Genomic DNA, 25,510 nt, shown 5'->3' on the forward strand with positions numbered 1-25,510 from the left:
TTTTCTTTGGACCTAGGAGCCATCTCCAAAACCAAGGAGCCCAGATTCATCCATACCAAATACATTTTTCTCTGTCATATTAACCAAGTTTACTTTTAGCTGTAAGTTATAAATGCAGCTGACTACTATAAAAAAAAATGGGAGAAAAATACAATGCTGTACAAGCAAGTGAACCAAAAGGTTGAAACAAAGAAAAATAAATTTAAAAATAATCATACATATAGTGCAGATGTATAAAATATTGTATATAGTTTAATAATACATTCCGAAGTGCTAAGAAATTTTAAAACAGCAATTCTGTGGTTCAGCATATAAATATCCAATCCCAGTGGAAAGACAAATGTCCGTTTACATAAATATAGGTTTAAAAGTACATATTGTCTCTGTATTCAAGAACCACTACCAAATGTGTTTCAGCATTAGGTCTTCCTCTGTGGTATAATACAAACTGAGCACTCCATTAATTTAACAAATACATACATAAAACTGATGATAAACAGAGTAGACACTGAGATATTTACGTGCAAAGTAAGTCTTGTCAGATTTTCATGTGATCCAATGTGGGCAACTCATCAAGGTGTAAAATGTTTCCTTTGCGCATGGATCTTCCAATTTGAAATGCTCAAAGCTCCAATGAAGTGCTCAGGTACAACTAGAAAAGAATCAGCCATTGTCAACAGACCTAGAGGAATATTTATTTATTTTATTTATTAGATTTTTATACCGCCCTTCCATATGGCTCAGGATATTACAAATAACATCATGGGGGATAAATGGAACGGTCTAAGATATAACATAGTGAAATACAACAATAATAATCTAACGCTAGTTCTGAATAACACAATTTCTGTGATCTTAAACAACAACAATATAACAGGAACGGTAATTTAGCTAAGGTCCCCAGAGAGATCAGGTTGGTTCAGGCCTTGGAGGAGATGTCTGTGGAGAACTGTGGATGTTATTTGGGTTTGGTCGGTCTCAGGCAAATGCCTGGTAAAGGAGCTCCCTTTTGCAGGCCCGGAGAAATTGTGAGAGTTCGGGCAGGGCCCTGATATCTTCAGGGAGCTTGTTCTACAAGGTGGGAGCCAGGACAGAAAAAGATCTGGCCCTCATTGAGGACTGATGTGCTTGTTTAGGGCCAGGGATCACCAGCCAGTTGACAGTGGCAAAGCATAATGCTTTTTGGGGGGGTATAGGTGGAGTGACAGTCTCTCAGGTACACTGGCCCAGACCGCGTATGGCCTTGAAGGTAAGAACCAAAACGTTAAGCCTGATTCAGAATTCAATTGGGAGCCAGCTGAGTTGTTGAAGTATAGGCTGGATGTGAGATCGTGACGATATATTGGTGAGAATCCTGACCACTGTGTTCTGAACCAATTGCAGTTTTCGGGTCAAGGATAAGGGCAAGTCTGCATAGAGCGAGTTGCAGAAGTCCAGTCTATAGGTGACTGTTGCATGGATCACTGTGGCTAGGTGTTCTGGTGCCAAGTAGGGCGCTAGTAGCTTGGCTTGGCGTAGGTGGTAGAAGGCCTGCCGTGCTACTCTCATTACCTGTACCTCCATAGAGAGGGAAGCGTGGAGGATCATACCCAGGTTTCTGGCAGAGTGGGCTATTGCTAGACTCACTCTGTCTAGGTTGGGTAGGCGCGCTTCCTCACTTGGTCCCTTCTTACCCAGCCACAGGACCTGTGTCTTCAAAGGGCTGATCTTGATCCATTATGCACGGGGGGAATAACGAACATTTGGGGTGGAATGGCGGCGACTAAAATCACCGATAACGCATGGTGCCGGCTGTAGCCGGCCGCAGCTTTGGTGCATGCCACCGAAAAAGCCGCGTTAGCGAAACGCGGAAGAAAGTGCAGCTTCCGGGTGACCGGGGCGCAACCAGAAGCGGCGCCAGGATCGCCGCGTGCATAATCGGTTACTCTGGGTTTTGCTGCCGTCGCGCCCCCTCCCGTGCATAAACGGTGTGCTTCGCGTCTTCCCCTCTGTGTTTTCCATGTGACCCGAAATCGCTGTTTCGGCGGCCGTGCATAATGGGCCCTTGAGACAAGTCTGCTTGAGCCATTTCCTCCCTGCTTCCAGGCATCAGGCTAAGGTTTCTGGGGTGGGGGGGAATCGGAGTGGTCAGACTTGCTAGACTTGCCTTGGTCTAGCTGGCAATGGAGGTCATCCGTCTGAGTGACAACTGCCGTTTCCACTCCATGGCCAAGTCAGAATCCCAACTGAAATGGGTCAAGGGCTGAAGTTTCCCCCAGGAATGCTGATATTTGGTCCGCTGCAGCGCTTGCAGAGATGGTTAAACTTTGTTCTTAGACTAGAGAAAAAACAATATCCATTTATTGCTAACTGGAAACCCCTTATAGACTTTTTACAAAAAATGGAAAAAAATAAACTGATTCATGGTTTTGAGAATTAAGGAGGATTACATAATAGAAAAAAGAGAGGGTTTTTTTTTTGTAATTATAGAACAAGTGATAAGTGTAATTATGTATATATTTATCATGGAGCCAGCTTGGCATGGTGGTTAGGAGCATGAACTTCTTATCTGGCGAGCTGGGTTTGATTCCCTCTTCCCCAGCATTCAGCTAGGGTTAAGGTAACCTTCTTCCTCAACAGCAAGAGAAGGGAAGGGCCAGAGTGGCCCCTGTAAACCTCTTCCCCCAGGAAAGGAGGTTAGCAATCATGGGGTAAACCAAACTGCCAATTTCAGCAGTGAAGGAGGGATGAGGGACTTCCCCAGCAGGTAGCTTCTGCCAGGCCCCAACTGCTAAACTTCTTCCCTCAATGTCCGTGACATCCTTAATACTCAAAGAAGGAGTCTCAATGCAGCTTACAATCGCCTCCCCTTTCATCTCCCCACAACAGACACCCCGTGAGGTGGGTGAGGCTGAGAGAGCCTGATTTCACTATCACTGCTCTGTCAGAACAGCTTTATCAGTGCTGTGGCGAGCCCAAGGTCACCCAGCTGGCTGTATATGGGGGAGTGCAGAATCAAACCCAGCATGCCAGATTAAAAGTCCACACTCCTAATCACTACACCAAACTGACTCTCAGTTCTTCTTAACAGTAAATATCTCTCTGAAAAATTAATGTCTTGGTGCATGCAGTTTCTATTTTGTCGCAGGAGGAAAGAAATGCACAAAATGAAGCTTACACATGCTCTATCTTATCTCAGTTGTGTCCCTTATTTTTAATTGTTCTTCAGTTGTGTTGCTCTACAAAATAGCTCTTTCCACGGATTTTTGGAATAATCCTGTGTCTATTGAAGTTGAACTGTCTAGCTATTTTATTGTCCATCTGTGCTTCTGAAAGGCTTTGATTAGCTCTGAGTAAAGATTCACTCCTCAGTAATTTTGCCTTTTGTTATTAGGAAGGTGTGGTGAGTCAGAAGTTATATTTGTGGAATTCTTTCTCTTTAATTATATAAAAACTTCTTTTGTTCCTTCTCTTGTGACTTGCTGGTTAATTTTTGTACTTTCCTGAAAAGAAGCTTACATTTTCAAAAAACTCTATATGTGATGTATGTATGATATATATACACACATATTATATAATTATATCCATTAATTGGTCTTCCAAGCACTGTGATGTGTGACTGCACGGTACAGCCTCAGTCATAGAGCCTGTTAAACTTCATACCTTCCGCATATAAATTTTCTCTTCTGAGGATGATAGTCTTGATTCTACTGTTAATTTTATTTGAATATAAATCCAAATAAACCTGAAGTATGGATCTGTATATCATAAACAATGTAATGAAAGATACCAAATTCTAATGCATATTTATAAGGTAACATTGGAAAAAATATAATAAAATTCTCGAAGGGAATGTTATCTTCTAACCGCGTCACGTCTGGTTAGGAGTGCTCCAGCTTAAAATGTGTCAGAAATATTATTATCATTATTATTATCATTATTATTATTATTATTAAATTTATTACCCGCCACTCTCAGCAAAGCCAGCTTATGGCGGGTTACAAGATAAAATAAATCAATACAATCCCCTAAAAACCCATACTTTCCTTTAAAACCAGCAATTAGAGAACTACCAACAACCGGCGGTAACCAAACCCACCCACCTCGCCGGGAAATCAGGGGAGAGGATGACCACCACCGATGACATATGGTGGGCCATACTGATAAAATATTATGTTTCTACATGCGTCTTTCACTGTTTCCTCTTAGAAGAAGAACTGGATTGTTGTACCCTGCTGTTTACTAACTAAAGCAGTCTCAAAGTGTTTTACAAACATCTTTTCCCTTCATCTCCCCACAATACACAACTTGTGAGGGATATGGGGCTGAGAATGTGAGTGAACTGGGAATGGCCTGCAGTCACCCAGCAGGCCTCGAGTGTCCCAAAGCAGTTTACAATCATCTTCTCTTCCTATCTCCATAACAGACACCCTGTAAGGGAGATGGGGCTGAGAGAGCTCTGAAAGAACTGAGAATGGCTTGCAATCACCCAGCAGGCCACAGGTGTTTCAAAGCAGTTTAAAATTTCCCTTCCTTTCTCTCCCCATAACAGACACCCTGTGGAGTAGGTGTGGCTGAGAGAGTTCCGAGAAAACTGGGTGTGTCCCAAGGACACCTGGCTGATTGCCTTTGGGGAATCAAGCCTGGCTTTCCAGTTTAGAGGCTGCCATTCTTTAACTGTTACCCCACAATGGCTCTCAGAGCCCAATGCTAAAGGTGCACCCCCAGATGCTTCATCCTGGCAAAAGAGGTCCAACATTTAAATCTTTTTCAATGAATCTTCAGATCACCCCCAACCGAAGGGATTTCTCCTGAGAATTCCCACAGCACATGGAGGCCAGGCCTTAGAGGGCTCTCCCTATGATTGGCTGACTCTGCTTTCCCCACATTCTCATTGGCTCTGGTCACCGTCTGTTGCAGGGAGCCTCACTGAGACCAGCTTCCAGGGTTTTAAAGGCCTCTTCAAGCTTCTTAGAAGGACATTGAGGATTGACCATTTTTATTCTGTAGAGCCCACTTCTTTGGGCGGCTCCTTGCTGGGCATACCTTCTGTGTAGGAGACGTGAAGAAATTAGACCCCTGCAAGTTCAAGGGGAAGTGAAGGGCCAGAAATATAGAGGGTGGGGATTATGAAAAGTCCATATTTTATCAGGAAAAGTTCAGGGAATATTTGCTAATTCACAAAACTTGCTGACATCTTTGTTAGAACAGCTTTGGATCCCTAATGGCCCCCCATACTTGGTTTGTGCTTGCAGAACTGAAGCGAAAGAGCCCTGAGAGAGGAGAATAGATTAGACCAACTCAACCTGAAGGGCCCCCATGCAACCCTGGTAGCTCAGTCAGTGTTCTGAAGCAAAGTGAGTGAAGTTGTTGGATGTGACAGTTAGGGCGGGAGACACAGCCTGACAGGTGGCCGGCCAGCAGGCAACTGGCCACTCAAGCGGTAGGATAACACAGGCAGTAGCATTCGTTGGCCCTTAAATTGTGAGGCCCAAAAGGTCATTAGGCGTTTTATTATAGCTACAGATGCCAAACATTTGGTTCACTTATACAGGATTTGCATACCCCAACTGCAATTAAGCTCATGGACAAGATCACCAATATCAACAGGTTGGTAAGGATCCTATCACCAGATGCAGTCTCATTTTCTACCATAGTAAATAATCTGTGTAGATATATTATGCAAAACAAAACTTTAGTTGTATATCAGTAATATTCCACTATAATATAAATGCTCTAATGACATCATCAGCAATAGACCAATAAGGCCTGGAAGGATAAAAACATTAGAAATAAATAATATTCAGCTATATATACATGCTCAAGATTAGCTCAAAACAACTCAATGCTGAAGTAAACTGAAGCAAACTATGCCAGTTTTGGCAATAAAAGCATTAAATTAAATAAATATAATGCAACTCAATCTTGTAGTTTCAAAGCAGCATCAAAATTCATGCAGATAGTTCAAAGAATAAATATAATAAAACTTTTTACTTCACTACTCATTTCTATCATCCTTATAACATCCTTATAACATCTTGAGCCCTGCAGGTCTCAAAGGCATAATTCAGATACAACTTTAAATTATGGTTTGCCATGAAAACAGAGGTGTTTCAATTATTTATTTTCATATTTATTCATTATTTTTTTACCGCCCTCCCTTGTGGCTCAGGGCAGTTTACCACATAGCTAAATATACATGCCCCAGCATACAATCTGTAAGCATTAGCTATATATTTAAAAGGGCTAAGCCCTCCTGAGCGAAGTGTGGGCAGAGCATGTCTGGACTCTGAGCCAATCAGGAAGCACACGAGGGGAGGGGGTTCTGGAGGGCCCAGTACATGTTATCAGCTCATTGGCCCCAACTAAAAACTTGGCAGAAAAGCTCCATTTTACAGGTCCTGCAGAACTGTGCTGTCTCTAGCAAGGTCCAGATCTCCTCCTGAAGTTCATTCCACCTAGTGGGGGCCAAGAGAGAGAATGACCTCACCCAGGTTCAGGCCTGAAGTGCTTCCTTAGGGGCAGGGATCACCAGCTAGTTGGAATTACAATATAGGCAGAGAGACAGTCCCTCAGGTATACTGGGCCCAGACCACATATGGCCTTATTACCAAGACCTTAAACTTGATCCAGGATTCGGCTGGTAACCAGTGCAGCTGTTGGAATACAGACTGAATGTGGGCCCTCCAAAGTGTTCCCATGAGGATTCTGGCCACTACATTTTGTACCTGTAGTTTCCGGCGCAGGAATAAGGTTAGACCTGCATAGAACAAGTTACAGAAGTCCAGTGTAGAGGTGACCATTGCATGGATCACTATGCCTAGGTGTTCCAGGGCCAAATAGGGCGCTAGTAGCTTAGCTTGGTAGAAAAATGCCAGCTGCACTACTCTTGTGACCTGCACCTCCATAGAAAGGGAGGTGTCCAGGATCACTAGCCCATAACTGCTTCTAGACATCTGGCTGATGAGTCTTGGAATGAGTCATTGTGGCCGTCCATCATGAGGAAAAGCTGGGTGTGATTGGCATACTGATGACATCCCAGTTTTGAACCCCTGTCTCAGCAGGGCGAGAGAGAGATATTGAACAGGGTTGGGGAGAGAATGGCTCCTTGTGGCACCCCATATGAGATTTGCCATCAATGTGATTGGTTCTCTCCAAATGCTACCCTCTGTCCATGACCCTGAAGAAAAGAGATCAGCCATTGAAGGGCTGTTCCTCATATCTTGGTGTCAGTGAGGCAGTGAGCTAGTAGCTCGTAATCTACTGTGTCAAACATTTCTGAAATGTTTAGTAGTATTAGCAGCGCTGACCTGCCTTGATCCAGCTGACGGTGGAGGCTTAATGTTCATATAGGTTCATCCTTGTGCCTGTTAAGATTCTCATTTTACCCAGAGCCCCTCTACAAGCAACAGATAGCTGCTTGCTCAATATGGCTGCTGTACCTTCAACAAGAAACCAGTAAAATTATGAAGCATGCCAATTGACATGGCAGCCTCTTAAGCCTGGGCTTCATGTTAATTGTGGTCTCAGTATCATTCTTTCCTCAAATTGTAACATTTACAACACAATTTTAGAGGAACTCCACTATCCACAATGTACTGCTAAGCAAAAGTGCCTTCCTCAGAGTCCCTCATAGAATTTTGGCACATGGTTCAATTGTTAATGTTGCTATGGCCTGAGGGACCTTTTGTTGGGCGTTTTGCTCTGCCATTGCAAGACTATAGCTAGGCAGCCAACAAGCACTCAGGTCTTGCCAGTGTCCTGTAACAGAGACTTGGGGATTCGGATGCTTTTGACTATTTGCTACCTGTTAGCCATGGATATTGTGCTATTTACAGTAACAGGGATACTGTCTGCCACCAGGATACAAAAGTTACTGAAGGTTCTCCAAACTAGCGGATGGAATATCAAGAGCCTAGATAAGTGATCATACCCCCAGGTTCCTAACATTCAGATCAACAGAGCTAGGGAACTCTGCTTCAATGTGCAGCCCTACCTGGCACTTCCCTGCAACATCCCCAGAAACGTCACTTTTTTTTAAAAAGTAATCTGCCTCATACTTGCTGTGGCATCTAGCCAAGTGGCACAAGACCTGCCTACAGTCTCTGATACCACCTTCTGAATCTGGCATGGTTGGTCTTTGTCTCTTAGTTGTAAATGCTAGATTGTTTCTTGAAGTACATATTTGTTTGCCTTGGGGATAAAGTGAAGCTGTGAGTCTTTGGGAGAACACAAAATGGCTTATTTTTCTCTCCAAATGTTGTATATTTTACTGCGCTATATCTTGAGAATTACATAGCTTTGAAAATATGCAGCTTTTGTTTATTCTATTTATTGACATGCTTGTTCTTTACTATATTCCAACAGATCTAAAAAGAGAAGCAAGTATCTGTCACATGTTGAAGCATCCACATATTGTCGAGCTTTTGGAGACATACAGTTCTGATGGAATGCTTTATATGGTTTTTGAATTGTAAGTATTAGATTTTATCATTCTTGGCTTATACTGTACAAAATATGTGGGTTACGGGTACATTTAAATTGAAAAAACTAAGCTGCCAGATTAATAAGAAGCCAATTAACTTTGTTTGTTACAATAGTTAAACCTAACGTTGAATAATATCAAGCAGTTTTTTAAAGACTACTCAAAATGGATATAAACCTCACATATAACACAATCTTTGAGGAGAATTACACTAGAATCATGTATTGCGTAATAAACCTAATACAATTTCTTTAGAATTATTTTAAGCTAGTAGGTCACATTTTAATGTCTAAACATTTAAATTTAATATCAAACTAGAGATAGCCAGTATTTTTAATTCTATTCCATAGCTGCGGTTATTCCTGTGAAAACCATTATATCTATATATGTAGGTGAAGATGTTTATTTTTCAAAGTTGACTAAATATTTGACATGCACAGTAAAAAAATAAAAATCTTCACTTGTGTTTGGGAAACAAGATCCATTATTTGCTATTACATCTCGTTTGTAAGCTCGTCCCTTATCTAGACACTTCCAACCTAGTTATGCTGATCCATGCTAACATAACATCCAGGTTCGACTACCTAAACAAGTTGTACATTGGGCTGCCTTTGAAGAATTGGAAACTTCAGTTGATGCAAAGTGCAGCAGTAAATCTCTTGTCTGGGATCATTTGCTCATATTTTCCCTCTTAATAAAACAGTAAGGGGTGTTGGGATGGGCTCAGTCCATGATGGGGAGGGGCAACAATTGTCCCATGGACAAGCGGAGGGGCCAATCGGAAGGCGCAAAGCGCCTTCCGATTGGCCCCTTACCAGAACAGACCAAAATTCCATCCAGCCAGGGGCAATCTGGAGAAGTGGCTGCCAGTCTGCTCCTGACCACCAAAGGGAGAGGAGGTCAGTAGGGTTGCCAAGGAGGATGAGAACAGAGGCTTTGCCAGCCCTTTTCACCCCAAGGCTGCCCTAACTGTCATGTCCAACTGTTAATCGCCTCAGAACCCTGACAGAGCTGGCAGGAGGCTGCAGAGGGCTCCCCCTCCCCCCCTTCAGGCCTGCTGTGAAGGAGCCTCTGACAGGCCCTGACTGAAGGGAGGGAGGCATTTCCAAGAGCAACGCAGGGAACCTGAGGGCCTTGCTTTTGAGGGGGGGGGGCGGCTTTCCCCTTCTTCCAAACAGTTGGCTGACAGGGAGGCTACAGAAAAGCGCCTTCTCACTTAAAATGCCTCAGAGTCCAGCCTTCAAAGGAGCCATTTTTGCCTGCAGGTGTGAGGGAGTGGTGCAGGTGTGTCCCTCCTGGGCTATGGGCTATGGCCAGCCCTTACCAGCAACTGTTTGTATTCTGGGGCACAGAAAGGCAGACCAGCATCAGTCCTATGAGTCTGGAAAGTGCAGGAAGATCTAAATAAATACTTACAGCCTGAAACTGTAAATAGTGAGAGGGAGAGGGAAAGGGAGAGGAAGGGAAGATGATTGGAAAATGCTTTGAGACACCTTAGGCCTGCTGGGTCACTGCGGCCCATTCCCAGTTCTCTCAGACCTCTCACAGCCCCGCATACCTCACAGGTTGACTATTGTGGGGAGACAAATGGAAAAAGGTGTTTGTAAACTGCTTGGAGACTCCTTTGGGTAGTAAACAACAGGGTACAAAAATCTGTTCTTCTAAGGAGCAACCATGAAAGAAGCATGTGGGCACATAACATTTTATCAACAGTGAAAAAAATGGAGAAGAAGGAACAGGGTGGACACCTGTGTACTGTGACTACCCCATGTGTATTAGGGCAGAGGGGCATTTCGGTGTCTGTGGCCTAATTCCCACAAGAAGGGAAATGACGCAGAACTGGGGGGAATTGGTTGCCATGTAATCTTCCCCTAAGAAGAGTCTCCAGTCTGATTTTACCTTCACATATCTGAAGACATGGCTCTGGAAAGCTCATCTGTAACCACTATGCCACAATTCCCAAAGGTCAGTCCTCTCCCACACTCAATGAATATTCCACACCATAGGTTTTTGACACCCATATCTCCACACCCATTCCCTCATTTGCCACTACACCACCACAACCTCCCACACAACATACACATTCAACCCCATGCCCTTACAGACTGGACAACTCCCCTTCCTCTTCCCACTGCCAAGCTCTAGCGCCCATTGTATTCTTGGATACAACGGGCTTTGCCCCTAGTAACACATAACTCTAGTGCTGTGTCAACTGCCCTGGTCACCTATTTGCTTCTGGGCACAACTATTTGCTTTAAAGCTCAACATGACCTAGGTCCTTAGTGCTTAACTGTGCATCTCTCGTATACCCTGTTCTTCAAACAGTCTTCTCCTTAAGACTGTCAAATCAGCAACAGCTAGGTCTGATTTTTTTTTCTGTGGTGGATCCAGTCCTTTGGGGAGACCAAGCCATATGAGGAAAGGTTGAGGGAGCTTGATCTGCTTAGCCTGGAGAGAAGACAACTAAGAGGTGATACAATAACCATCTTCAGATACTTGAAGGGCTGTCATATAGAACAGTGGTCCCCAACCTGCGGGCCGCGGCCCGGTGTCGGGCCGTGAAGGCCATGGAGCCGGGCCGCGGCTCCCTCTCCCCGCCCCCCCCCCTGCAGTAAAAAACTTCCCAGGCCACAAGCTTGCGGCCCAGGAAGCTTCTTACTGCGGGACGGCGGGGAGAGGGAATCAGGGCCGGGCCGCGCATCACGCATGTGCGGCCCGATGCGCGGGCGCGGCCCGATGCCCTGCCAGGCCCCAGCCTCAGAAAGGTTGGGGACCACTAATATAGAAGATACAGCAGAGTTGTTTTCTGTTGCCCCAGAGGGTCAGACCAGAACCCAATGGGTTTTAATTAATTCAAAAGAATTTTCGGCTAAATATCCAGAAGAAGTTCCTGACAATTAGAGCAGTTCCTCAGTGGAAAAGGCTTCCTCGGGAGGTGGTGGGTTCTTCTTCCTTGGAAGCTTTTAAGCAGAAACTAGATAGTCATCTGACAGAAATGCTGCTTTTATTAACTTAGGGAGATTGTGTGTGGGCAAGAAGAGATGTGTCAGTGTTTGTCTCTTGTGGCCCTTCCTTTTATACTCAGGGAATTGCTGATTGCCACTGTGGGATGGTAGGTCAATTTCCTCCAAGTCAGGCTGGACTCTGGAGATTTTTGGTGGGAGGGTTACTTGGGCATGAAATTGGGGTCACTGTGGGAGGGCAGATAGTTGTGAGTTCCTGCATTGTGCAGGGGGTTGGACTAGATGACCTTGGAGGTCCTTTCTAACACTATGATTCTATGAATGATCTGTCAGAGTAGGTGTCCTGACCTAGATAGTCCAGGCTACCTGATCTTCTCAGTTCTTAAAAGCTTAGCAGGATCAATTCTGGTCATTATTTGAAAGACTTTCAAGGAATGCCATAGTCATGACATGAAGGCATACGATGGCAAACCACTTCTCTTCCTTGCCTTGGAAACCTCATAAGTTTGCCTTAAGACAGCTGTGACTTGACAGCAACAGCAGCAACAAATCAATGGGAGCCAGGAGCCTTCCTTTGTTATGTTCAGAAAGGCATATTAAGCACTTTAATTCCAGAGAGCAATCTGTTTTGACAGACTTAGCTGTGTTTGTAACCTGGTTGATTGGACTACGTTTGCATCCTTATGACTTGCCACCTTGAGTCTATACATACATAGGCAGTATATAAATATTTTAAATATGTAAGTGGTCCTTATATGAATTTTCATTTTATTAGTTAGTAAATTAAAAGGAGGATCAGTAGGTTATCTCATATTAGATAGTTACTTAATTGTGTAATGACACAGACAGGTGCTGCATTTTCTAAATTACACATTATTAATCCAGGTATGATATAAATAGTATTAACTCTTCAGTTTTCCTTTTCTTGCCCTACTCAGTCATGAATGCAAAGGGGATGTAAAACTGTAAACCTAATTAAATTATCTAGTTTCTATATGAGCTTGTAAAATGACTTTTTAATTTCTGGGAAGCTCTTGAAGAATTCTCAGGGAGAAAGAGAAGGAAATAGCTTTATTTATTGTTAATCTGTCTCCCTCTGCTGGTGAGAATTGTGCCATCAGATTCCGTACTAATGTAGGATATGGTTTTAAACTGTGAATTCAGATTAAATTTTTATTTTAAAAGACCTAGTTTTTATGGTTAAAGTGTTACTGTTAATGCTTGAGACAAAATTACTAATGATGAGTTGAGTTGAAACAGTCTCCAAGTATGTGGAGGAAAACAAAGTTGAAACTGCTTTTAGTGTACGTCAGCCTGTTTCCGTATTAATAGATTGGAAACAGTTATGACCTATTTTTACTGAATTATGAAGGATGAATAAAAATAAGAGTAAAATAAGAGTTTTCAAACATACACACGTAAGGAGGGCATCCTCTAGATGGCGGCCGGGACAGTCGCATAACCAGACTGCTCCCATGAAACAACTAGGTCGCCATAAATAACCCACTCAAACCGGCAACTAATTTGGACAAAGATCCCCCCCCCAAAAAAGAAGGAACTCAAGATAATAATAACTAGAAAACAAATTAAGCAGCCCCGATCTCAGAAAGAAACAGACACCACCAATCGCCAACCAGCAAGCAGAACTCAAACGGAAGATAAATGCAAGGAAACCACATAAAAAGAACAGTAAGAAAAGCATAGATTGGAAAGAAAGGTGAGCCCACATCCCTGGACTGGAAAGAAAGGTGAGCCCCACCTCACCCAAACCAACGGGAGTGAGCCTAACCCCCAAACTCACTGGAGCTCACACTGAGCAGTCACCTGGACGGCTGGGGGGGGGGGGCTCCTCGAGCCAGACGACTGGGAGCTGTGCCTGCTATCGCACCACTTCACCCCAAACTATCGGGGACAAGCCATCTTGGGTGCGCCGCTGCTGCTACGCCTGCCCCTGGCCTTTTTGTGCAGCTCGGCCTTGCCATCGCCACTGGGAATAGCCCCCGGATCGCTGGGCTCCTCCTGCCATGCAGGCCCTCTACAGATCACCCTGGGCCGCCCAGCCTCACTATCGCCGCTGGAAATTATCACTCCCCGACTGCCCAGCCTAGCCGTGGGGCAGAGGGTGCACAGATCACTGCAGAAGACCACCCCCAGGAAGTTGACCTTCCAGCGCAGCAGAGAGAAGCCCTGGCTGACTATTACCAAGACCCATCTGGCACCGCAGAGAGCTGGCTCGGCCCCAACCTGCCGGCCCCTGCCTGTGCTATCGCCTCTCTGAGAACAACCTAACCAGCACACGACCCTGCCACGCGGCTGGAGAGCCCAGAAAGGAAGGACTGATCGGGCTGGTTGTGTGTGTGTGTGTGTGGGGGGGGGAATTAGCCTGGATCTGGAACTGACAGTTGGGGGGTGGGTGACGCAGAGAGGGGAAATTAGCAATCAATTTATTGCAGAGGATCAGACCGAAATTGCTTGCAGGGGGGAGAGGGTGGATCGGGGGAAGATCAAACTAAAGCTAAAGCTGATTGTTGACCCAGAAGGACAGGCGGGAACCAACGGGGGGGGGGGTGACGGAAAGAGGAGAGAATTACCAATCAATTTATTGGAGAGGAGAATCAGACTGAAATTACTTGCAGGGGAGGGGGAGTATCAAACTAAAACTGATTGTCAATGCAGAAGGGGGGACGGGAGGGGGAAATTACTAAACGGAGCATAGCATACGGGGAGAAAGAGGGAGAGGAAGAGATCAAGGAACAAGGGGGGAAGAAAAAAACAAACAAACAACTACGGGCAGGAAAATTGCACAGGGAAACTGTACCAAGAGAAGGGAGGAGGAGGGGAAAAAGGAGAAGGAGGGATAGGCGGGAAAATTGTGCAGGGATAGCTGGGCGGGAAAATCTTAGTGGGAAACATTGCACGCACAGGAGAAGGAGGGAAGGGAGGGGGAGGGATAAACATGAAACCAGGCAGAAAATAATAACATGGAGAAAAAAGTAAGGGATGAAACTTGGGTGGGGGGGATTAGGCATTATCAAATCCCATAGATATCACCCAAATTAATACAAACTAAATTGATCATTCAAATCATGGCCCTCTCTAATCACCGCAAATCATGCCCCAACACTACCAACCATACCCGAATTAATAACTATAATAACCTGAAATGAAATTCAACCTTAAAAAGTGCCCCTTCCCCCTTCCATCCCACCTGAATGTGACCCAATAGAATGTACACAACACCCTAGTAACAAATTAATTCCAGATTGGGTAGCCCTGAGGTGTCTTAATAGACAATCGGGGTCATCCCTCTGGAATCCAACTGAAATAACCAAAACCAATCAACCACCTGAAACAGAAAAAGCTAAAGCGTCCAAGCCAAAGCAACCAAAAAAGAAACAAGAACCAGGGCACAACCCTAGAAGTTAAGCAGTTGACAACCCAAGGAGGAACACAACATCAGACATGAACACCTCTCAATCATCGAGCCCAAATAAGGGCACGGTAAAAACAACAGGGGACCCAAGGAGGTCAGGGATTCCAATAATAAGGGGAAGAGGCAGGGACAGCGGTGGGAGTAGGCTGGACAATAGAAGGGGTTTGAGAAATGACCATGCTTGAACTCCTTCTTACCTCCGCCCCATCGGGCCACTAGGATGGAGGCAAAGGTGAACAACCCACCTCCAACACTGATGCTGTGCAACGCCAGGTCCTTCAACAACAAAACCTCCACTCTGCAAGCATATTTCGCAGAGCAAGGGGTAGACCTGGCGTACCTGACGGAAACCTGGACCAGGGACGGCGAAACAGTCACCCTTAAAGAGCTAACCCCTACTGGGTTCTCCGTCCACCATCAGTCACGGACTGTGGGGCGGGGAGGGGGTGTGGCAATCCTGATCCATGACAACATCTCCTTGAGGGCTCTCTCTGCACTGAAAATTCCAGGAATTTAATGTGTTGGCCTCGGGTGGGGTACAACTGAGAGCGTGGCCATCTGGCTGGTGTATCGCGCGCCCAATGCACCTCCAAATGCCCTGCGAGCCCTGCTAGAGGCAGTGGCCACCTGGATATTACAGTCTCCTAGACTAATAATCCAGGGGGACTTTAATGTCCATGCAGAATTGCCACCCTCTGGCAATGGGCTGGACCTGGTGTCAGCCATGGCGACACTAGGGCTCTCACAATATGTTGTTGGCCCTACCCACCAGGCAGGTCACACCCTGGATCTGATTTTCGGTGCAGGGCTGAGCGTGGATCCGGTTACAGTAACTGCCGTGCCATGATTGGACCACTATACCCTGAAGACCCGGCTTAGGCTGCCACCTCCCCCTCACTTGGGCGCCAAGTAAATTTCAGCTCACCCACGGAGACTTATGGATCCGATTGTTCCTCAATGCTCTGCGGGACCCAATGCCTCCCAGCACTTTTCTACATGGACTGGTCAGCGACTGGCACGAAAGATTGCTGGCCGCCATTGATTAGATAGCTCCCAGACGTCCTCTCCGTCCCCATCTCAAGCGGGCCCCTTGGTACACCGAGGAGGGTGCCAAAACAATAGCCAATTGGACATTAACTGTGAGGCATTTGCGAGTCACTTCGCAGACAAAATCTCGACTCTCCGCCATGACCTCCCTCCAACTTTGGACACAGAAAGTGAACTGGAGGCTCCTTGGCCATCTTTGAAGAGAACGAGTTACTTCAGACGACTCTCATTAGATGACATGGACAGAATGCTAGTAACAACGAGGCCAACCACTTGCCCTCTAGACCCGTGTCCATCATGGCTCCGAAAAACAACAGACCTAAGAATAGGAGCTCCCCTCTGGGAAATAATCAACCTCTCCCTTTCAACAGAAGAATTCCCGGAGGGATTAAAAGAGGCAGTGGTACGCCCGTTGCTCAAAAAAACATCCTTGACTCCGCAGGAGCCTGACAACTACCACCCCGTCTCGCATCTGGCATTTCTGGAGAAGTTGGTTGAAAGGGCTGCTGCGGGCCAAATAGCAGCATTCCTGGAAGAAACTTCAGCACTTGACCCATTTCAGTCGGGCTTCCGGCCTGGCCATGATGCAGAGACAGCACTAGTTGCCCTGACGGATGACATCCGCCGCCAACTGGACCGAGGCGGGTCAGCGCTGCTGATACTATTAGACCTGTCGGCAGCATTTGACACAGTCGATCATGAGCTCCTAGCTCACCACCTTGCCGACGCTGGGATAGGGGGGACAGCCCTCAAATGGCTGATCTCCTTCCTCCCGGGTCGCAGACAGAGGGTAGCAATAGGAGAGTATCTAGCCGTCACCAACTCACATGTGGAGTCCCACAAGGAGCAGTCCTCTCTCCTATCCTATTTAATATCTTCATGCACCCTCTCGCTCAGCTGGTGCGGAGGTTTGGGCTGGGTTGCCACCAATATGCAGATGACACCCAGATCTTCCTCCTGATGGTGACTGCCCTGACTTCCCCCCAGAATCTTTAGCCAGATGCCTGGAAGCACTGACAAAATGGATCAAGCAGAGTCATCTGAAGCTCAATCCTGCAAAGATGGAGGTCCTGTGTTTGGGTAGGAAGGGACCATGGGAGGAAGCGCGCCTGCCCACCCTGGACGGTGTGCAACTCCTAGCGACTCACTCCGCCAGGAACCTGGGCGTGATCCTGGATGTTTCCCTTACAATGGAAGCCCAGGTCACGAAGGTAGCATGGCTGGCATTTTACTGCCAAGCTACTAGTGCCCTACCTGGAACCAGAGCACCTAGCCACAGTGATCCATGCGATGGTCACCTCCAGACTGGACTTCTGCAACTTGCTCTATGCAGCCCTACCCTTATCCTTGATCCGGAAACTACAACTGGTGCAGAATGGATTCTCACTAAGACATCATGGAGATCTCATATCCGGCCGGTACTCCAAGAACTTGGTTGGCTCCCAGTTGAATTCCGGATTAAGCTTAAGGTTTTGGTAATCACCTTTAAGGCCATACGTGGTCTGGGCCCAGTGTATCTGAGAAACCGCCTTCCTGCCTATACCCCCAGAAGAGCTCTACGCTCCACCACCTCCAACTGGCTACGGATCCCTGGCTCTAAAGAAGCACGTTGGGCCTCAACAAGGGCCAGGGCCTTTTCAGTCCTGGCCCCCACCTGGTGGAATGAGCTCCCCGAAGAGATCAGGGCTCTGCCGGAACTTCCACAATTCCGCAGGGCCTGCAAAAAGGAGTTCTTCCACCAGGCATTCGGTGGGGCCGACTGAGCCATAACACCTACAGGTGCCCCCCAGACTGAGGAACTGAACCTACTGAGGGATTGTCAAGTTATTGTTGAAGTGCCGTTCTAATTGTTCCAGTTGATATGTTGCTGTTATTGTTATACTGTTATATTGATTTTGATAGTGTTCTATGTGAATGTTCAAAAATGTTTTATGTAAACCGCCCAGAGCCGTAGGGAAGGGCGGTATAAAAATATAAATAAAATTTAAAAATAACTGCTTTTCAAATAGAGTACTAATCCATTCACTTCATATGTTTCTCTTTAAATATTAGGATAAATATTACGAAGTCTAAATTAACCTAAGGGTATGAGACTAGTTGATGCTTACTTTAGCAGTGTTTCTAAGCCTGAAAGTAAACCATAATTATGACTGTTAAAACTTATTATCATCAAATACAGAAGAAGTTGTACACCATATCTAAATGTAGTTGCTTATTCCAGTGAGTGCTTATTCCAGTGAGTTAAATACTGAAGATAGTAGCATACAGAAAGACAATAGAAGTAGCACAAAGGAAGCTACAGTGTCATCAGAAGTATCATAATGTTGTTCATTAGCTACAGCCATGTTTTACAGTATTTTCTCACTCAGTTATCATCTTGCAGGGGGGAAATACATGTATTATACTGTGTAAGTTATGTTTCTGGCCTTGAGCAGCTATTGCAATACAAAATACATGTATTGTACTGTGTAAATTGTGTTTCTGGCCTTGAGTAGGTATTGCAGAGAAAAAACAGTGGTATAAAATGGCCCTTAGAAAAGACAGTGTGCTATTTGTTTTTATAGCTTTAAAACAATGTTGGAACTACCTTGCAAATTTGTGTTTGTTGTTTCTTCACTTCCTCACCGTGCAACCAGGGATTTTGATGCATACTGTATTGGTGTGGAACTCTGGCACTTTTGTAGTGCCTTTCTTTCTTTTTTTTAAATTTTGTACTTCGACTGCCATGTATTTGTGAGTGGATAAATTTTAGTTGTGTGGTGTTTCAGAGTGTCTGTTGCATATCTATAGGAGAATGCATGTATTCTAAATATTTACTCTAAAGTGTTCTAAATATTAATATAAAATCACACAGATTCAATATTATTGTTAAAATGTTTTCTATATTTGTTTCTTCAAAAAAGGGATAGATGCACTGAAATTATGTGAAACAACCTTATTTTTAACAACCTTATTTACACCATAAATAAATAATCTTGGGACTGTTTTTCCAGAACTTAGAATCTAAGAATAATAGAGTTGGAAGGTACCTCCTGGGTCATCTAGCCCAACCCCCTGCACTATGTAGGGCACTCACAACCCTATCAGTCATCCACTGACATCTGCCACCCCCTTGTCTAAACCCTAACTGGATTGATTTGCTGATAGTACAATGTTAAAAACCTGCTTAGGCTTACTAAGCATTTTAAATTTGATTGGTTAATAATAAACTGACGTTTGTTTTTTTCTGTTGATTAATGTATAAAGTTTTAAGCATGTGTTTTATGCATGTAAAATTATATCATCATCATTATTTTTATCATCATCATCATCTCTGTTTCTAGTCTTATAAAAATTTGATTCATTTCTTCTTACCTGCAGTATGGATGGTGCAGATCTCTGCTTTGAAATTGTAAAGAGAGCAGATGCTGGATTTGTATACAGTGAAGCTGTAGCCAGGTATGTATCTTTCCTGTCAGAATAGTAAGAAGGAGATTAATAACTAGTATTTTTTTATTTTGTTTAGACCACTCAATAGCCTTTTGTTCTGCTAAAATAATTTGCTTCTCAAGTTCTGCTCATTAAATATTGAAGGGAGAAACACTACAATGCAATATACAAGGGTTAAAAATTGAAAGAGCTAGCTAAGCTTCAAACTGGATGAGCTTAAATCACACACATACACACCCTGGAATCTCAGTACTGGTATGTTATTTGGTCTTGTTATAACATATTTTATTAGTTTATCAGTAAAAGAATAGAAATGAAAAGGTTGAAACAATGATCTAGTCATCTAATACATATCAGCAGATTTCAGAAAAAAGTCCCAGCATTCATTAAATTATTCTGGTTGATAATTTATCAGGTTGGTAAGCTTTGCCATTGCAGCATACTCTCTTAGTTTCTTCAACTATAAGTCCAAATCAGGTAGTTTTTGTTGTTTCCATTTCGAGGTGATTAGGAGTCTGGCTGCAGTCATTACAGAAAAGAAGAATTATCTAGCAAACACAGAGTTCACAGGAAAAATACCTAGCAACATACCTTTCAAATCTAGTGGGAGCTTTAATTCCAGTATTCTCTGCAGTTTCGCATACATTTTTATTCAAAACACTATGAGTTTCCTACAAGACCATTCATCAGGAGAGCTTTAAACTAAAGCCACTAGGGGAAGGAGACGATCAACATAGGGAGTGTATGGAAGGAAAACTATCGGAGGCAGCCCAACCGGCAAGGCCAGCTCATAGGGAACCAAAAGTAAAAGGATTCAGATGTCTTTATACTAACGCCCGAAGCATGGGCAATAAAAAGGAAGAGCTGGAACTTCTCATGCTGATGGAAAGGTATGATCTAGTAGGCATCACAGAAACTTGGTGGAATGATTCTCATGACTGGAATGTAATGGTGGATGGATATGAACTGTTCAGAAAAAACAGAATAGATCGAAGAGGTGGAGGAGTGGCACTGTATGTGAGAAAAGGGCTTACCTGTCAGGAAATTCTAGTGAAGGAGAGCATATCTACAGTGGAAAGCATCTGGGTGAAAATAAGCGAGGGGAAAACAAACAGTGTGGTGGTTGGTGTCTGCTACCGACCGCCTGACCAACGAGAGGATGTGGATGCTGCACTTTGTGAGCAGCTTGAGAAAATATCCAAACGGCAGGACCTTGTCATCATGGGTGACTTCAATTTCCCAGATGTGTGCTGGGAAACAAACTCTGCGAAGCGTCCTCAGTCATGCAAGTTTCTGACCTGCCTGGCTGACAATTTCATTTATCAAATGGTAGATGAACCCACAAGAGGTTCAGCCATACTGGACTTAATACTGACCAACAGGCAAGAGTTGGTGGATGAGGTGAAGGAGGTGGGGACCCTAGGGGGAAGTGACCATGTCCTCATAGAATTCCTTTTGAGATGGGGAGCCAAGGAAGCTTGTAGCCAGACGCGGATGTTGGATTTTCGTAGGGCAAACTTTAATAAACTCAGAGACATGATGAGTGTCATACCATGGACGAGAATGCTGGAAGGGAAGGGAGCATGTGAAGGGTGGGCGCTACTCAAACAAGAGCTATTGCATGCTCAATCAATGACTATTCCAGAAATACGAAAACACTGCAGGAGCTCTAAGAAGCCTATTTGGATGAACAGAGAACTTCAAGAGGAACTAAGAAAGAAAAGGAAAATGTTCAGGAAATGGAGGGAAGGACAGAGCTCTAAAGAAGAGTACCTACAGGTTACTAGGCACTGTAGATCAATCATCAGAAAGGCCAAAGCTGAGAGTGAGCTAAGATTGGCCAGGGAAGCCCATTGTAACAAGAAAAGATTTTTCAGTTACGTGAGGAGCAAACGTAAAGTAAAGGAGGCAATAGGCCCGCTGTTGGGTGCGGATGGACAAACTCTAACGAAAGATGCAGAGAAAGCAGAAAGGCTTAATGGCTATTTTACATCTGTTTTTTCCCACAGGTCTAAGTGTTTAGGCACATCTAGAGATGGCTGTAGCCAAAGGATAGTGTCTGGGTGGCAGGTTAACATGGATAGAGAGGTGGTCGAGAGGCATTTAGCTGCACTGGATGAGTTCAAATCCCCTGGTCCAGATGAAATGCACCCGAGAGTACTCAAAGAACTTTCCAGAGAACTTGCACAGCCCTTGTCCATCATCTTCGGAACCTCTTTAAGGACTGGAGATGTCCCGGAGGACTGGAAAAGAGCAAACGTTATTCCGATCTTCAAAAAAGGGAGGAAGGATGACCCGGGAAACTACAGACCAGTGAGTCTGACCTCTGTTGTGGGGAAGATAATGGAGCAGATATTAAAGGGAGCGATCTGCAAACATCTGGAGGACAATTTGGTGATCCAAGGAAGTCAGCATGGATTTGTCTCCAACAGGTCCTGCCAGACCAACCTAGTTTCCTTTTTTGACCAAGTAACAGGTTTGCTGGATCGGGGAAATTTGGTTGATGTCATTTACTTGGATTTTAGTAAAGCTTTTGACAAGGTTCCCCATGATGTTCTGATGGATAAGTTGAAGGACTGCAATCTGGATTTTCAGATCGTTAGGTGGATAGGGAATTGGTTAGAGAACCGCACTCAAAGAGTTGTTGTCAATGGTGTTTCATCAAACTGGAGAGAGGTGAGTAGCGGGGTACCTCAGGGTTCGGTGCTCGGCCCGGTACTTTTTAACATATTTATTAATGATCTAGATGAGGGGGTGGAGGGACTACTCATCAAGTTTGCAGATGACACCAAATTGGGAGGACTGGCAAATACTCCGGAAGATAGAGACAGAGTTCAACGAGATCTGAACACAATGGAAAAATGGGCAAATGAGAACAAGATGCAATTTAATAAAGATAAGTGTAAAGTTCTGCATCTGGGTCAGAAAAATGAAAAGCATGCCTACTGGATGGGGGATACGCTTCTAGGTAGCACTGTGTGTGAACGAGACCTTGGGGTACTTGTGGATTGTAAACTAAACATGAGCAGGCAGTGTGATGCAGCGGTAAAAAAGGCAAATGCCATTTTGGGCTGTATCAACAGAGGCATCACATCAAAATCACAAGATGTCATAGTCCCATTGTATACGGCACTGGTCAGACCACACCTGGAGTACTGTGTGCAGTTCTGGAGGCCTCACTTCAAGAAGGACGTAGATAAAATTGAAAGGCTACAGAGGAGAGCGACGAAGATGATCTGGGGCCAAGGGACCAAGCCCTATGAAGATAGGTTGAGGGACTTGGGAATGTTCAGCCTGGAGAAAAGGAGGTTGAGAAGGGGACATGATAGCCCTCTTTAAGTATTTGAAAGGTTGTCACTTGGAGGAGGGCAGGATGCTGTTTCTGCTGGCTGCAGAGGAAAGGACACGCAGTAATGGGTTTAAACTTCAAGTACAACGATATAGGCTAGATATCAGGAAAAAGTTTTTCTCAGTCAGAGTCGTTCAGCAGTGGAATAGGCTGCCTAAGGAGGTGGTGAGTGCCCCCTCACTGGAAGTCTTCAAGCAAAGGTTGGATGCACACTTTTCTTGGATGCTTTAGGATGCTTAGGGCTAATCCTGCGTTGAGCAGGGGGTTGGACTAGATGGCCTGTATGGCCCCTTCCAACTCTATGATTCTATGATTCTATGATTCTATAAGAAAATCAGAACCAATAACATCATTACAACTGTAGCAACTCCCATCAAAATGGTTAGTCATTTTATCTTTATATCTTTAGGAGATAGATACCAGTTCTCACTCAGCAATTGATATTTTGTTAATTTTACATTCTTAGACCAGAATTGTTTCCACACCTCAAAAGTTATCTATTCCCCCAAATTTTGCATCCACCTCACCATAGAGGACTTTACCTGCGCTGTTTCAGTATCTAATTTTAACAAGCATTTGTACATTCTTCCCAAGAGATGGAATTTTAGCTCAAATTCAGTTAAATCTCTGAGGTGTTATCATGCCAGTATCTTTCACTTTCACTTGGATTCACTAAGTTGTGCATCCCAGTTCTGGTATGTTATTTGGATTATGTAAATATTTGGGAATCCTGAAATGTTTGGGATCCATTATTTTTGGGGGGTCCAGAAATGTACAGGAACACCTTGGAGGGCTCACATCCGGCTGGTACTTGAACAGTTGCACTGCTTACTAGTTGAATACTGGATCAGGCTTAAGGTTCTGGTAATCCACCTTCAAGGTCATACGCAGTCTGGGCCCTGAGTATCTAAGGAAGGGGTAGTCAACCTGTGGTCCTCCAGATGTTCATGGACTACAATTTCCATGAGCTCATGGGAATTGTAGTCCATGAACATCTTGAAGGACCACAGGTTGACTACCCCTGATCTAAGGGACTGCCTCTGTCTATGCCCCCAGAGAGCATTATGCTCTGCAAACACCAACAAGCTGGTGATCCCTGGCCCCAGGGAGGTTTGCTTGGCCAGGGCTTTTTCTCTCCTGGCCCCTACCTGGTGGGATGAGCTCCCAGAAGAGATCATGGGCCTGCCAGAGTTAAAACAATTCTAAAGGGCTTGCAAAATGGAGCTCTTCTGCCAAGCTTTTGATTGAGGCCAGTGAAGCAACTTCACCTGATTCTGTCATGTTTGCTACCCCTTCCTGTTTAGTATCATTTGCAGATTTAATAAGCAACCCATCTATTCCTTAATCCAAATCATATATGAATATGTTGAACAACACAGGGCCCAGGACAGATCCCTGAGACACTCCACTTGTCACTCCTCTCCAAGAAGATAACAAACCATTTACAAGCAACCCTTGAGTGCAATTAGTCAACCAGTTCTCAATCCACCTAATAGGATCCATACCATTTTATCAACTTGCAAATATGAATATCATGCGGAACCTTATTAAAAGCCTCACTGAAATCAAGGTAAACAATGTCCACAGCATTCTCCTGAACTAGCAGGGTAGTAACCTCAAAAAAAGAGATAAGCTTAGTCTGACATGACTTGTTCTTGAGAAAGCCATGCTGACTCTTAGTAATTACAGCCATCTGCTCTATCTGCTCAAGGACCGACTGATGATTTGTTCTAAAATATTGCCAGCTATAGACGTCAAGCTGATGGATCAGTAGTTACCCGGATCCTCCTTTTTCTCCTTCTTGAAGATGGGGACAACATTTGCCTGCCTACAGTCTTTTGGCACTTCACTCCAAGAACTGTCAAAAATAATGGACAGAGGCTCAGAAATTACATCTGCGAGTTCTTTTAGTACCCTTGGATGCAATTCATCTGACCGAGAAGATTTGATTTCATTTAAATAAACTAGGTGTTTATGGGCTGCCTCTACAGTGATCCTAGGCCACAATTCCCATCCCTGATCACATCAAATAATTTCGCAATGTTGCGCACAATTCCCCTTGCAAGCGAAAACTGAATAGAAGTAGGAAGTGAGCAATTCAGCTCTCTTTTCATCACCTGTTACAATGTCACTTTCTGATCCCTGCAATGGTCTTACCATGTCCCTATTCTTTTTCTTACTTTGAATATAAGTAAAGAACCCTTTCTTGTTGTTTTTAGCATTTCTTGCTAGTCTAAGCTCATACTGAGCTTTAGCTTTTCTCTCCCTACAAGCATTGGTTATTTGTTTATATTCCTCCTTGATTATAAGATCCTCATTCCATTTCCTAAAGGAATCTTTTTAATTATTCAGTTCTTTTGAAAGCTGTTTATGGAGCCAACCTGGTTTCTTTAGGTAACTCCCAGTTTTCCTTCACAAGGGAATTGTCTGTGATTGCGCCTTCAGTATTTTACTTTTCACAAAATCCCAACCTTCTTTGCCTTCCATCTCCTTAAGTTCTTCTGACTATAGGATTCTACCCAACATAAGTTTAAGTTTGTTAAAATTTGAGTCCAGCCTAAATGTGTGATTATGTACAGCTTTTCTCTTCCCCAAGATCATAAAGTCCAAAATCACATAGTCACCAATAAGTGTGCACCCACTTATAAGTGCGCACCAAGCGCACCCACAACTTTTTTACCTCATTAACCAGTTCTTCCCTATTGGTAAGTATCAAGTCTAAAATAGCAGATCCCCTGGTTGCCCCTTCCACTTTCTTGGAAATGAAGTTGTCGGCAAGTCAAGAGTTTATTGGACTTTTCATTTTAGCAGAGCTGGTCTTCCAA

The 25,510-nt window shown here is 44.3% G+C and overlaps 1 protein-coding gene across 15 annotated transcripts in view; it reads left to right on the forward strand.

The window, feature by feature from the left end:
* The window catches only part of CASK (calcium/calmodulin dependent serine protein kinase), a 210,761-nt gene that overhangs the window by 47,973 nt on the left and 137,278 nt on the right, over positions 1-25,510 (forward strand). For all 15 annotated transcript variants that reach the window (XM_077342888.1, XM_077342876.1, XM_077342884.1 and 12 more), the window contains exons 3-4: positions 8,347-8,452; positions 19,268-19,345. In XM_077342888.1, the coding sequence (XP_077199003.1) occupies positions 8,347-8,452; positions 19,268-19,345 (184 nt within the window). The remainder of the gene's footprint in view (positions 1-8,346; positions 8,453-19,267; positions 19,346-25,510) is intronic.

Source organism: Paroedura picta, chromosome 6 (genome assembly GCF_049243985.1).
Source record: "Paroedura picta isolate Pp20150507F chromosome 6, Ppicta_v3.0, whole genome shotgun sequence".
In the NCBI taxonomy this organism is placed as follows: domain Eukaryota; kingdom Metazoa; phylum Chordata; class Lepidosauria; order Squamata; family Gekkonidae; genus Paroedura; species Paroedura picta.